This window comes from Heterocephalus glaber, unplaced genomic scaffold (genome assembly GCF_053883595.1).
Source record: "Heterocephalus glaber isolate CG9 unplaced genomic scaffold, H.glaber_assembly_v1.0 deba00001572, whole genome shotgun sequence".
NCBI classification, from domain to species: Eukaryota; Metazoa; Chordata; class Mammalia; order Rodentia; family Bathyergidae; genus Heterocephalus; species Heterocephalus glaber.
In genome coordinates, this window is record NW_028258357.1 from 2057092 (window position 1) to 2072999 (window position 15908).

General features: G+C 35.8%; 1 protein-coding gene across 11 annotated transcripts in view; it reads left to right on the top strand.

The window, feature by feature from the left end:
* The window catches only part of Mettl25 (methyltransferase like 25), a 244640-nt gene that overhangs the window by 114790 nt on the left and 113942 nt on the right, over window positions 1–15908 (top strand). For 3 of the 11 annotated variants that reach the window (XR_015443631.1, XM_087192796.1, XM_087192799.1), the window contains one exon: window positions 11782–11891. Coding sequence is in view for 5 of the 11 variants with exons in the window: in XM_087192796.1 (XP_087048922.1) it covers window positions 11782–11891 (110 nt within the window). In the remaining 6 variants the exon portion in view is untranslated. Of the gene's footprint in view, window positions 1–433; window positions 11319–11781; window positions 11892–15908 lie in introns of those variants that run through there. The other 8 variants (XM_087192800.1, XM_087192797.1, XM_087192798.1 and 5 more) reach the window with 4 other exon arrangements.

The following is a 15908-nucleotide window of genomic DNA, read 5'->3' on the forward strand; positions in this document are numbered from 1 at the left end:
TGATGCTGTCATTTATATGGATTTTGCATGTATATATGTATGCAGTTTATAGCAATAAAATTATAAATCCAGTTTTGTATGTAATTCAGGTTATGCTGGATTTTCTCATCTCATTTTTGTACAGCACAAAGTAAATATAATAATGTTTGAGCATAATATTAATTAATATCCATTTGATATTGGCCATGTCCAGTTTTCCACAATCACAACAAAAAATACCCTGTAATTCAATCTCTGTGTTCATGTTTGCTTTCCTGGCATAATTTCTGGAAGGTAAAATTGTAAATGTTAATTTTATTCGAGAAAGAATAGAATTATTTTATATAGTGTGTTTTTATGTAGTTTTTCTATGATGGTTATGTACTCTGACTCATCTGTCCTTTTTTGTTGTTCAATAAATTGTTGTATTTCTGAATTGCTTATCAATTTGCAGGAAGATATTGCATGGTCTGCACTTGTGAAGTTGTTTGATCCTGTGAAATCTCCCAGATGTTATGCTGTTATTGCTCTGAAGAAGCCGCAGTGATTTAAATTAAAGCAAATTAATAGTTGTATTTATGAGACTTGTTGCTAAAATTGCTTTTCTAAACATTTATATCCTTTTATGTAAAAATTTTAAATAACTGCTATATATTTTAAATAAACAATAAAACAAGGCCCAACAACAGGTCATAATTTGTTTTTCTGTTGTCAAAGCATACATTAATAAAATAGGAACTTGTAGCCAGGCGTGGTTGTACATGCCTGCAATCCCAGCACTTGGAAGGCTGAGGCTCAGGATTGCCATGAGTTTGAGGCCAGCCTGAGCTACATAGTGAGGTCAAGGCCAGCCTGAACTAGTGAGACCCTGTCTCAAAAAGAACCAAAACATAAAATACCAATTTACAAAAATATAAATGAGTTGACCTATATTCCTGAGTTAGTATTTCAATAGGACACTGTTCTTGTCCAATAATTGAGACCCTTAAACTTGCTATGTAATACATTTTGACTTTTACTTTAAAAATGAAAGTTACAAGTTTAGATACACTCAAATGCCGAGCATCATTTGTGTATTCTTCCACATTTGGGAAGGGTTTTCATGTTACCATGAAGGAAAACCCCACATTTAAAGGAAGAAATACTCAGAGACAGGCCATTTACAAAAAATGTCTAATGCAAAGCATGTTTTACACTATATTTTCATCTAAGTTATATGAGGTAATATTCTGTTCCCTTAAAGGAATGTGCAACTTATAAGTGATGCTCATTTTAACGATTCTTGGGGCTATGTACTAAAATAAACTGGTGGGTTGTTACTTAATGAAATTACCTTGTGCTCTGTAAAAAGCTAATGTGAGTAAAGCAAGATTGAATGGAAGGAGGCCAGCACCTTGCTCAGTATGGAACAATTCATTTGATTAGCAGATAACTTGAAGTTGTTAATGTACACAGAAGAAATGGACAGCTGAGATAAAGGTTCTTTGACACTCAGCTGAAAAGCCTATAAGACTGTAGAAGAAAGAGTGACTGCATTCGGCAGTTTTGTAATCTCTTTCTAGATGAGTATAATTGTTTTGCTTTTGATTATAATAATTGAGCCAATATATATGTGAATGATAATGAACTATGTGTAGCTAGGACAGTGTTGGGGAAATAAGCCATTTTTAATCTTTGTATTCTATAACATTTAAAATATAAATGGAAAGTAGATTTTAAGGAATCCCTGCATACTCATGACAAACTTAACAGTTACCAACATTTTACCAGTTGTGCTTCATCTGCACACATGAATTTACACATACACACACACTCAGCACCCAAACCTACTTGTACAAAATTTTAAAGCAAATCCCAGGTAGTTTATTATTTGTCATAAACACTTTAGTATATATTCCTAACAGTTAACAATTTTTTCTATAGTAAGATCTATAGTTGTTCTCAGTCACATACCTGTGATTGGCTCAAAAAGTCTTATCAGTTTGTTCTATGTAACTTGATTAATTGTAGATTATTGTTGTTTGTCTCTATTTTTGTGCAAAAATACTTCATAATGTTACGTGCAATAGAAAATTGCATCACGTTAGGCATATCAGTTTGTTTGTCCCATATTTAATGATACTAAGATCAGCAGCTTTCAGTTTTTGTGAGCCTAATGTATCGAGTATAAAGTTCACCATCAGCTTTTCTTTTAATGGTTTTGGCAGGCAGTTGCAGTGATTGAAAACAATAAGAGTGAAAAAAAAAACTACAAGTTGATTGCTCATTTTCATACTGGTTGGCTGAGAATCCTTCCACTTTCAACTTAACCACATATTTCATTATTTTGTGCTAAGTTGCCTTTTTGTTTTAGCATACTGTTCTTTTATGTGCTCATATTGTTTGTTATATGAGTAGCTGTCTAGGATAGAACAGAAAACCTTGCCAGACTACTTTGATTCCTTTTGTAATTTTACTTAGGTAAAATTTTAAAGACCTTCCCTGGTACCCAGATATTTATGTAGCATTCATTTCTCATTATAATAAAGAAAAAGACTACATGTGAGCAAAACACTGTTTTGTATAAAGAAATGAATTACAACTCTTTCACTCATTAGCAAAGGAAATTAAGAACTGTGAAAGAATACATATATGTTCTCTAAATTATTAGATATTTGGTAGAAGAAATTTGTAAGCAATAAAGTAACAGAATGCTGCATGACTCTTCTGAACTCCTTATGGTAAACTGGGAAAAGAAGGGTTTAAAGCAGCGATGGTGAACCTTTTAGAGCTTTTGATGATACAAAAGAGCCCTCTGCAGCATGTGTGATATAGGTCCTCCACCACTGGTTTAAAGACTGAATTTACAATCAAAAGGGAATTAAAATGTAAAGGTTTGGAAAAGTCTTAGCCAGGCCATGGAAAGAATAAAAATTGCATGTTGAACAGTGGGTGTGGCTAGAAGATCATTTGATAAGATCATTATGGGTAGAAGGAAGTCCTGTGCTATTCATTAAGCATGGGGCTCCCAGACCCAAAATGTAAGGGGTTTTAGGGCAGAACCACTTAAAGCAACAAACCTGGGTCAGTCCTAGAACGTTGGGACTCACTGCCCAGGCCCACCTCAAGTCTCTGCTCCCTGCCTTCCTGCATAGTCCTTGGCTGCTGCAGTGGTCACTGAAGGGAGTACAGTGCATTTTGGGCCACCAAGTTGGAGAGTGCAAGTGGTGGCCCTGGTAGCAGGCTTTCTGGTGCTAATTCTGCAGCTGCACAGAGTGCATGGACTGTAGATATATAGCTGCCACCTGGATTTCAGAGGATACCTCAGAAAAACTTGGGGCCTAGGCAGAAACCTGTTGCAGGTTCTGAGCCACCATCAAGAACCCTGACAGGCAATTCTAAGCAGAACTACAGGGTCACGGCTGCCTCAGTTGAGACCTTGCTAAAATGCTAGTGGAACCAGCGGAGCCAATCTCCCTCTGAGATCACAGCACTGTAGAGCCTCCAGCAACAAGCTCTAACTTGGGCATGCTGCTGTCATGCAATTTCAGTGTATCAGAGTCATAGTGTGGGCTTCCTACAGCCTTAGGGCAGCAACCTCTCCCAGTATGTGCAGGCAACAGGGCATGGAGTCAAAGATGATTATGCTCAAACCTTCAAAATTAATGTTTGCTCTGTTGGTTTTTACACTTACTTGGGACTTGTTTGGGATTCTTTGTTTCTTATTCAGTTTCTCTCTTTTGTAATGAGAATGTCTGTCTATGCCTATCCCACAATTGTGTTTTGGAAGCACATAATTCATTTGATTTCACAAGCTCATAGCCAGAGGGAAATGTGTTGCTGGAATAAGTTAAGACTTGGGGAGCTACTGGGATAAAATGAGTAGATTTTGTATGTGAAAAGCACATGAATTTTTGGAGAGCTGGAATAGAATGCTATGGTTTGAATATTTTTGTCGAATCCAAAATTCATGTGCTGGAAATTTAATCCACAATAGAACAGTATTGAGAAGTAGGGCCTTTCGAAAGATGTTTAGGTCACGATGGCTCCACTCTCATGAATGAATTGGTGTCACTATTAAAAGGGTTACAGGAATGGGTTCAGGCAGCCATCCTAGGCCCCACCCATGGCACAGTGAAGTCCCAGGGGCATCTTGCAGCCCCACCCCATCCCATGCTATCCAAGCTGCGACCAGCCAGAGGCACAGGAGATTATAAAGACCCTTGTCCTGAGCGCCACAAGATAGCCCAGAAGTTAGTAACAGAAAGAGGGCTTCTCAGGCTCCTCAATGAAAACTGAAGCTCAGTGGAAAAATAAAACAAATCTCTACAATAAAGGCACATCAGACCACTGTACTTGGTCTCCTACTGGCTTGCTGAGACTCATTCACTCGTATATGCACAAGGATTCCTACGTTGCCTACTGTGACAGCAGAGACATACCCTGAAGGAGGCCCATAATTTCTATTACTATTTGCAAAACAGAAAAAAAATTTTTTTCTCTTATTTTTAACTCTTAATTTTTACTTTTTTTACTCTTCAAATGTTTACTTGTCTTTCTTTTCTTTCTTTTATATTTTCTTTTTCTCTCTCACCTGTTCTCTCACTGTCCCACATTGCTCCTCATCTCCCCATTTCTTCCTTTCTGCACTGAATTCAGATTTCTCCCTTATTGTTTTTCTCTTCTCTTTTTCCTTCTCTTATCATTAGGTTTAAAGAAAAAATTCGATATGTAGCCTCCCTGTTGCTGTTAGGTGATTCTATTCACATCTTTGTTCTTTCATTCTGTCCTTTTCTCTTGCCTTTAACAACTTCTTAGAGTTTGTGTGATCTTTCAGTGTCTTCTGGCCTCACTGCTAATCTTACCTTTTCTTTCTACCTGTCCCTCCCTCCCCAACTCCTTTTAACTCCCCACCCCAAGGGGAAAGATGCTATATTGAAGAGTTTATTCATTATAAACTTACGTTGGGTTGGTCCTCGGATTTAATTTAACTCACATAGTTAAATGTGATAGATAAATAACTACCACAAATTGTCATTTTCTAAGCTGTGCTTGATGCTATGGTATTGCTGACTATGTCATTTGGGCTAACATGTTGTGATCTAATTAGTTTTCCTCCATGGTATGAGGAAAATAAAATAGCCTCAGAGTCATTAGAGTCTCAAAACCCAAACACAAGCTATATCTGGAAGACACCTCTGAAAAGGAATCATTCCACAAGGGTTTTAAACACAAGAAACAAAGATACCCACATTAAGCAATTTTGAAATATCAACCGAGGAATTAAACCAAGGACAGTACCAAAAACAAAAATGAGAAGACACTTAAGCAAGGCACAAACCCAGGCTTCCATGCCACAAAAAGGAAATTCTGGGGGAAATGAGGTGGAAAAGTCTGATAAGCAACCAGTTGGACACCCTGAACTGATAGCACAGGAAGTAACAAAGCAGATGCATGAGGCTCTAGAAAAATTCAAAACAAATAATCTCCCAGATAAATACAGACATGGTGAGCAGCGTGAAAGACATGATTAGAAGCTCTAGAGCACAAACATAAGAAAATAGATGAGATCAGAAACATGCTAGAAGCCATGAATGTCCAGCATAAGAAAGAGATGGAAAACATGATCACCCAACATAAGAAAGAAATGGAATCCATGAAACAGATTCAAACAGGTATTCAGGAGATTAAAAACTCCATTGAAAGCATTCAGAGCAGACTAAGAGAATCTGAAGACAGAATATCAGATATAGAAGACATGATTGCAGTTAAGAACCATGAAAACAGATTTCTTAAAGATAGTAAGGGACCATGAGAAATCAATCCAACAGCTGCTAGATGATGCAAAGAAGAATAACATAGGACTCATAGGAATCCACAAAAAAAAAGGAGAAAGTACAATTGACATTAAAAAACTGTTCACAGAAGTAATAGTAGAAAACTTCCCAGACAGAGGTAGAGAATTGGACGTACAGATAAGTGAGGCATATAGAACTCCAACCAGCCATGATCAAAAACAATCTACACTTAGACATATAATAGTCAAGATCCCAGAAACCCAACAGAACAAAATTCTACGGGCAGTTAAAAGAAACAAATCACCTACAACGGAAAGCCCATCAGAATCATGACTGATTTCTCAGCACAAATCCTCAAATCAAGGAGAGCCTGGAGTGAAGTATTTCAAGCCCTAAAAGAAAATAACTTCCAACCTAGACTGTTGTATCTTGCAAAATTATCTTTCAAAATTGATGGGGAAATTAGATACTTTCACAACAACACCTGCAAAATTTCATGAACACCAAACCAGCACTTCAAACAATTTTAAGCAATATCCTAGAAAAAGACAATGAAGGTCACAACTCCATGAGGCCCAGCAGAGAGAAGGCTCCACACAAGATAAGACACTAAAGCAAAAGGGAGGGAAATAAGAAATAAAAGACCCAACAATAGTAAAACATCATGACAAGGATGAGTCAATATCTCTTAATTATAACTATCAATGTTAATGGTGTCAATTCATCGATCAAGAGAAATAGACTGACAGAATGGATTAAGAAGCAAAACCCAGCAATACAAGAAACATACCTAACTCAAAAAGAAATCCATAGACTGAAAGTAAAAGCATGGAAAACAGTTCTCCATGTGACAGGAACCCAGAAAAAAGTAGGCCTAGCAATCTTATTTGCAGACAAAATAGATTTCAAACCAAAACTAATTAAGTGAGAAAAAGATGGTCACTACATCCTTGTGAAGGGAATAATCCAAGAGGAAGAGATGACAATCCTAAATATATATGCACCAAATACAAATGCCCCCAACTATACAAAACAAATATTAATGGAAATGAGAAACCAAATAAGCACTAATACAATTGTAGTGGGGGACCTCAACACCCCTCTATCACAAATAGATCAACTAGAAAAAAAATTAACAATGAAATTCTAGAACTGAACCAAGTTATTGAACAAATGGACTCAGTAGATGTTTACAGAGTGTTCCACCCCACAAAATCAGAATACACATTCTTTTTAGCTGCACACAGGTCATTCTCCAAAATAGATCACATGCTAGCTCATAGGACATATCTAAGTAAACGTAAAAGAATCAAAGTTATCCCCTGTATATTATCAGACCATAGTGCAATACAATTGGAGATCAATAACATAAGAAACTGCAAAACTCCCACAAACATGGAAATTGAACAACACCCTCCTGAACAACCAGAGGAAATTAAAGAAGAAATTAGACAGTTTCTACAAGTAAATGATAATTCCAGTACAACATACAGGAATCTGTGGGACACAATGAAAATAGTTCTACGCGGGAAATTCATAGCAGTGAATGCCCATATTAGGACAACAGAGAGAACTCAGTTAAATAACCTAATATGGAACCTCAAGCTCCTAGAAAAAGAAGAACATAAGAAACCCAAAGCTCGTACAGGAAAGAAAATTTAAAGATCCAAGCAGAAATCAATGCAGTGGAGACTAAGAGAACAACACAAAAAAAATCAAAGAATCAAAGAGTTGGTTTTTTGAAAGAATAAAATCAATAAACCTTTAGCAAACCTTATCAGAAAAAGGAAAGAAAAGGCTCAAATCCATGCAATTAAGAATGAAAAAGGTGAAGCCACAACAATCCAGCAGAAATCCAGAGGAGAATCAATACCTACTTTGAGAACCTGTACTCTAATAAAATGGAAAACACAGAAGAAATGGACAGGTTCCTAGACACATATGAATTACCAAAATTAAATGAAGATATAGAAATTCTAAACACCCCAATAACAATGAGTGAAATTGTAAATGTAATAAAAAACTTACCAACAAAGAAAAGCCCAGGTCCTGATGGCTTCATTGCTGAATTCTACAAGACATTTAAAGAAGAACTATCATCATTACTCTTTAAACTCATCAAGGAAATTGAAAGGGAAGCAAGGCTTCCAAATTCATTCCTGGAAGCAAGTGATACTTTGATCCCAAAACCAGGGAAAGACCCAACCCAAAAAGAGAACTACAGACCAATCTCCCTAATGAACATAGAATGCAAAAATCCTCAACAAGATATTGGCAAACAGAATACAGAGTGTCATCAAGAAGACCATACACCTTGACCAAGCTGGATTTATCCCAGGGATGCAAGGATGCTTCAGCATCCATAAATCAATAAATGTAATACACTATATTAACAGAGTCAAGGACAAAAACCACATGATCATCTCAATAAATGCAGAAAAAGCATTTGACAAAATCCAACACCCATTCATGATAAAAACTCTACAGAAAATTGGAATAGAAAGTCTTTATCTCAACCTGATTAAGGCTATCTATGAAAAACCAACAGCCAACATCATACTAAATGGTCAAAAACTGAAAACTTTCATGCTAAAATCAGGAACAAGAAAAGGATGCCCACTATCACCACTCCTGTTCAATATAGTTCTGGAAACATTAGCCATAGCAATTAGACAAGAGAAAGAAATAAAAGGAATAAATATAGGAAAGGAAGAAGTGAAACTGTCATTATTTGCTGATATGATACTTTACATAGAAGATCCAAAAAACTCACTCAAAAGTCTTCTAGACCTAATTGAGAGATTCAGTAGAGTAGCTGGATACAAAGTCAACACTCAAAAAAAATAGCCTTCTTATACACAAATAGCAGACCCATTGAGAGAGAAATTAGGTAAATAATTCCTTTTACAATAGCATCTTAAAAAAAAAGGAAATATCTAGGAATCAACCTAACAAAGGAAGCAAGACCTCTACACTGAAAACTACAGCTCTCTGAAAAAGGAGATCAAAGAGGATACAAGAAAATGGAAAGATATCCCTTGTTCCTAGGTAGGAAGAACCAATATAGTGAAAATGGCCATACTTCCAAAACTACTATATAGATTCAATGCAATGCCAATTGAAATTCCAACAATATACTTCACAGAACTAGAGAAAACAATCCAAAAATTCATTTGGAACCAGAAGAAACCTAGAATAGCAAAAGCAATTCTGGGCAACAGAGACATGGCTGGGAGTATCACAACCCCCAACTTGAAACTATACTACAAAGCTACTGTGATAAAAACAGCATGGTACTGGCAAAGAGACCCGAAAATCAGTGGAATAGATGAAAAGATGCAGAAACAACTCCAGACATACTCAGCCACCTCATCTTTGACAAAGGAGACAAACACCCTCACTAGAGAAAGGATAGCCTCTTTAATAAATGGTTTTGTGAAAACTGGATTTCAACCTGCCAAACATTAAAACTAGACCCATAGCTATCACCACACACTAAACTAAGATTGAAGTGTATTAAAGATCTAAATATTAAGTCAGAAACACTAAACTTGCTGGAAGATAAATTAGGTAGAACTCTTGATGACATTGGCATAGGAAAAGACTATGAATAAATCTTCACTAGCATAGGAGCTAGCACAAAGAATCAACAACTGAGATCTCATCATATTAGAAAGCTTCTGCACTGCAAGAGAAACTACCAACAGAGCTAAGAGACAACCTACAATGTGGGAAGAAATTTTTATCAGCTGTACCTCAGACAAAGGTCTACTATTGAGAACATATAAAGAACTGAAAAAATCAGACCCCCCAAATTCAAAGACCCAGTTCAAAAATGGGCATCCAAAATGAACAGACAGTTCTCAAAGATGTAAAAACAGCAAATAAATATATGAAAAAATGTTCAACATCACTGGTCACTCGAGAGATGCAGATGAAAACAACACTGAGATTCCACCTCACCCCACAAAGAATGGCTGCTATCAAAAATCAACCAATAACAAATGCTGGCAGGGGTGTTGAGAGAAAGGAACCCTTCTCCATTGTTGGTGGGAATGTAGATTGGCACAACCACTGTGGAAATCAGTATGGAAATACCTCAAAGAACTAGGACTACAGGTCCCATTTGACCCAGCTATTCCCCTACTGGGAATCTTCCCTAAAGAATTAAAAAGAATCATACCACAGCGATATATGTGCACCTATGTTTATAGTGACACAGTTTGTAATAGCTAAAGCTTGGAAACAGCCCAAGTGCTCATGGACTGGAAACTGGATAAAGATGATGTGGTTTTTTTATAAAATGGAGTACTACTTAAGAATGAGAAACTAGAGACATTTATAGCTAAATGGATGCATATTGAGGTCATACTCTTAAGTGAAATAAATAGGACACACATATGTAAATACCAAATAGTTTCTCTAGTGTGAGAAATTGAAAGTGTAAATAAGGATGAAAATGATTAAAATGAATAATTGATAGTTTGAAATAAGAAAAGGTCCAAGGGTTTGGGGATGGTGGGAGTTGAAGGGGAAAGAGAAGAAGGGAATGGAAAAATTACGAGAAAGAAAAAAAAAATGGAATCAAAGTCTGTGTAAATAGGGAAGGTTGGAGGAGGTGAAGGGTGTACAGGTAATGGGAGAAAAAATAAGAACTAAGATACATCATGTTCTGCTACGAACATCCAATGATAAATGTAAATTTATTTTATACCTAAAATGTACCAATAAATATATATATAAATAATTTTACAAAGAATAGGTTCACATGTTTATCCTTCTGCTTTCCACCATGTGAGGACATAATAAGGAGCCCCACACTCTAATCTTGGGCTTTCCAGCCTCCAAAATAATTGTGAGGGTTGAATGAATTACATTATTGAACTCCCTCAGTATGTCTTCAAAAGCACCTGTTAAGAATGTGCTACTACAATTACTAGAACACAGCTTTAACAGTCTTGACAATGTCTCTGAAGGAGGCAGTCAGGCTAATATTTATAGGATTTGGGTGTCTGGGCTCAACTGTGGAGAACAGACTGGACTTTGAAAAAGTTTGTGACATAATTGTCTAATATCAGTATATATAGCAAGGCAAAAGACTTGAAGCAAAAATCTTGATAATTAAACTGTTACTTCATGAGTGAACTCTCTGCCAAGGTGAGAAGATGGGTTGTCTGAGATAAATGAATATATAGGAATTTCCTGAAACAAACAATGAAGTTATTTATTGGTTCAGTCTTATCTTTCCTAGGAAAAGTTTTCCTGTAACAAACAAATAAATCATGTTGACACAGGTGGTTTCAGTGCTTAAACCCAATAGATTTTTCATGCCGATGCAGATGGTTGCAGTTTTCAATGTAAAACACTTAATTTCTGGCACATAATACATAGTATTTAATAGTTGCATTTGTTAAATGACCTAGAGCAACAGAAACTTAACCATATTTATAATACTGATTTTTTAGGAGAAAATGTGCTCTAAATTCTATTCAGACACCTTACAAATGAATTTAAAAGTTAATCTGATTATTGGATGAAAAACTACACCTAGTAAATAAGTTTTACAATAATTTTGCTTGCTGAGATAATCTATTATATATTTAAGTATCTAATATTTATTTCTAGGGTAATTTCTATATACTATATACTATATATTTGTTTTCCTAACTTAGCAATTACTCTGTATTTTTAGGTGTAAATTCAGAGAATGATATAGAAAGATTTTAGGTTACATTCATCTGAATAGTTCTTTGATTTGTGGTCCTAGTCACTGTACATAATTATTTGTTATTATAAATATGTATTAACACCCATTTTAACATAGTTATTGCATGAAAGTTCCATCCTTTCCTAGATGTGAGCTTAAGTAGACTGATCAATTTGCTTCATAGCTTTCTGCTATTCTCCATTCCTTAAAATTTCTTCACAGTATACAAAAAACAATTTTGGTTTACAGCTCCCCAACTTTAGTTTGTTGTTCCAAATCCACCAATTATTTCCATTAATGTGGGTGGTCTCTCTACAGGGAGACTGGAGACCCCGGAGAGCACTGACCTTTAAAGAAAGAAAAGGAGACTGCCTGGGGGATGAACAGTTTATTCTCCTGACACTGTTCAACAATCACAAAGGAAAGAGGTAAGACTTTTATACATGTAGGAAAACAGCTTAGATATTCTGGCTATTGTCTTTTTGGTTTTAACATCTGGTGATAACAAGTGACTCTAAGTGACTCATAAAAGCTACAGGCGAATTTACATGTCCCTTGTTTCCATTCACTGATCCATACATCTAAGAGCACACCGCAGCCCTCTTCTTATCAGATGGTATCAAGAAAGCAGGGCGACTTCAGCAGAAGTCAAGCCCACCAGCCCACCACAAACATCACAGATGTACATAGTGAATCATATCTCTCTCACCACCCATAGAGTCATTGGGTCACGGTCTTCTGACCCCAGACAGTGGTTACTAAGAAAACTAGGAAAACCTGTTTTTCTCCCATAAAACTTTTACAACATGTCTTAGAGTTTCCTGGAATTCTTTTAACAAACAGACTTGTGGAAATTCCCAGAAATGACTTCTTAATTTTCTCAGTTAACAAACTTCTTGTGATCATATTCTTACAACTAGATAACTAAATTCTACAGTTTCCCACACATCAATTGTTCTTGAAATGCATATAGCCTAGACATGCAGTTAGAGTAGATGCAGGTGGACTGACTTCTAATCTAAAATTCACTACCAGTAATGCTACCTTAATAAGTAATATTTAGGAGACCTAGAATAGATAGGAACACAATGAGACTCACAGAATATGTTCAGGTATAATTTTCTCTTTTGAGACAGGATCTTGGTGTGTAGTCCAAGATGACCTCTAATTCATAGATATCCTCCTGCTTCAGCCTTCTGAGTGCTGGGATTACAGGCCTGCACCACCAGGTCTGGCCCAGGTATACCTTTTAAAAAGGTACTACACCACAAATCTGGCACTCTGTAATCATGGTAGACTTCATCACCCAATTATTAGGCATAGTTTTTTACCCAGCTCCTAGCACAGTGCTTTAAATATGAAAATACTTATGGTGAGAATCTCCCATAGGAATATATCATCTGCTTTACATCACTTATGTCTTATAGTAAGTACTGTAGTATCTGATGAATGTCAGCGTACTAAGGAACATGAGTTGCTTAGGCACTCTTCTAAGTACTTTCTTAACTATCAGAGACCCCTGCAGTGGCTCTCAATCTCCTGCTCAGTGCTACAGCACAAGGAAAGAAGAAAGACATAGAGACAGAATTAAAGAGAAACAGGGAGCCAGGATGGCCAGTACTGAGCAAGCAAAAGCTCTGAACAGCCAGAACCACCAACATTTATTGGTGACACAGTCATTGTTAGATTGGGGTAAAGTGGGTATGTGTGGTTACTAGGGATATGTTACTGCTGCAGAAAGGCTCATAAAAGAAGAGACAAAACATTCTTGTGATAGGCTGGGAGCAGAATTTGTGTAAGAGTCACTTTGACCTCAGCTGTGTGTTATTTCATATACTTTGGTCAAAACAAGCCAATTTCAGGGTTAACTTTTTACAGCCTACACTGCTTACAGCCTGCTTTGGGCATGATCAATGGGGCAGTCCCCCACACATAACTTATTGAATCCTTACAATTCATAAAGTAGCTCTGCTATTATCCTCATTAGGAAACTAGTAGAAGAAAATCTCTGAAAAAATATACATCATTCTTGGCCTCACATTATTTTGGCAAACAATTTTGTACATTATAGTCTAGCATACTAGCAAACTTGACCTGACACAGAGAGGTTAAACAATAAGAGAAGTTACAGAATAAAAATATACTGATGGTGCTTTCATAATACCTCAGTTCATGAATGCATCTGTTTATGAACAATTCACTTTGCAAACAGAAGTGTTGAGCAAAAGTTTGCTTCCATTTGAAAATGCCATATCAGGTGATGAACTCAGCCACAACCATCTTCCCCAGAATTGTGGAACAAATTTTCATGAACCAAGGTACCTCTGTATTTCAGTCATTTAGAATTTCAGAAAAGAGCTGGAAGTTATAAAGATCTATCAGATGAAGGGCTGGAAGTGAAAAATACATTAAGAATTTAGTTGATGTGTTTCATAGACATCTCACACATCTGAAGTGTGAATTGGAGAAAAAGGAAATTGAGAAATATTCAGAATGAAGCCCAGAGACAGAAGGATAGAAAAAAAATTAGAAAATAGCAAAATTTACATTGAGAAAGTCTAACACTTATAATTGGAGTCTACAAAGGCAAAAATAGAGAGAATAGAGGGATTAATATTCAAAAAGGTAATGACTAAATATTTTATATTTTTATTAATATATGTTTGTAATACATAATGAATATATTCATCATGGGAAATTGATATGTATACATATCTCACACATTTTGATGCTTTTTACTTTTCTTTCACTTCCCCTCTGTCCCATCTCCTTCATCTATAGACCCCCTTCCAAGCTCCACAAAGTTTATGTGCCTGATTTGTATCACTTGTTTTACCCTTTAAATTATTTATACTTTGGGTGTCTCACATAAAGGAAACCATATGATATTTAACCTCTCTGATTTGTTTCAGTTAGCATTATGGTCTCAAGGTGCATCTATTTTCCTACAAATGACTCAAGTTTATCCATCTTTATGACTGAGTAGTACTCTGTTTTGTATGTATACCCCATTTTCTTTACCTATTCATCTGTTGATAGGCATATAAGCTATTAACAAGATTTAATATTATGGGTTGTGCTGCTATAAACATGGGTATGCATGTATATGTGTTTGACTCTTTCAGATACCCAGCCATATAGCTGGGTCAAATGGAATTTTTACTTGAGGATTCTCCACATTGATTTTCATAGTGATTGTTCTAGCTTTCATGATCTACTACATCAGCCTTGTTTTCAAGTTCTGATCTGTCCTCACATTAGATGAATCTGCTATCCATGTCTTCCACTGAATTTCCACTTGATTTTTTCTCGTAATTTCTAATTCTTTACCAAAATAAACATTCATATCTTATATTGCCTTGTTTATCTCAATTCATCTTGTTTCTTCATTGAGCTTGATGAACATTTTATTGATTAAATTATTTGATTACTTAAATCTTCTGTAATCCTATTAAACATCTTATAAATTTGCTGATGTTTCTTTTTTGATAACTTTAAACATTTTGACCATTTGGGTTTTTACTTCTTTGCATGTAACTTAACTCTACTTGAGTGCCTACAAGATCTGCTTTTGGAGGGTTACAGACTTTTGGGGGCATCTTTTTGCCTTGCTTTCTTATATTTCTTTTGTTTTTATGCTGAGAGTTTAAGATAAGTTAGTGTAGAAAAACTCTTGTCATTACTGTGGAGATCGTTTTAGATTCTGTCTCCCTATTATGTGTCCTTTGGTTTGTTTATGTTCTGCTGTTTATACCCCTCCTCAACATAATATTTGAGGGGCTTCTTAGTGTCTGACCTTCAGAGACAGGAAGGCCTTGACACTTAACACCTCTCAGAGAGGAGAAAATGAGCCACAATAATTTGGATGACACAAAGATACTGACATACAGTGAAACCAATTAAAAGCAACAACTGTGCCACCATTAAAAATAAAAAAGAAGTCAGCCATAATAATAGAGTAAAAGACAAACTGAATATTGACATACCATAAGAACTAATAAAACAGTAGTGGTGAATGTATGGCACACACACCACAGCAAGCTGTTTGTATCATTGGAAGCTCTAAAAGTTTTGCCATCACTCCAATAAAAGCTACAACTATACTACCCTTAATAATAAAAAAGAAATCTACAAAATTAACATATAATAAGCTAAATAGTAGTAGCTAAAATTAATAGTAATAATTTTAAAAGAGGTACAGGAGAAAAGGAAAATGAAACAAGTCAAATTTGAAAAAAGATGAGAGAAAACTGAGATAACAATAAAACAGTAAATAGAATTAGGTAAAAGTAACAGAAAAATACAAACTAGAAAAGGAAAAGCAAAATTTTAAAAAAGTAAAAGAAAGGAAATAAAAACCCCAAGAATCAAAGAGAAGAAATGTCTCTTAGTTACTTTCTTGTTGCTGGGACAACATACCCAACACCTACAACTCTTAAAGGAGA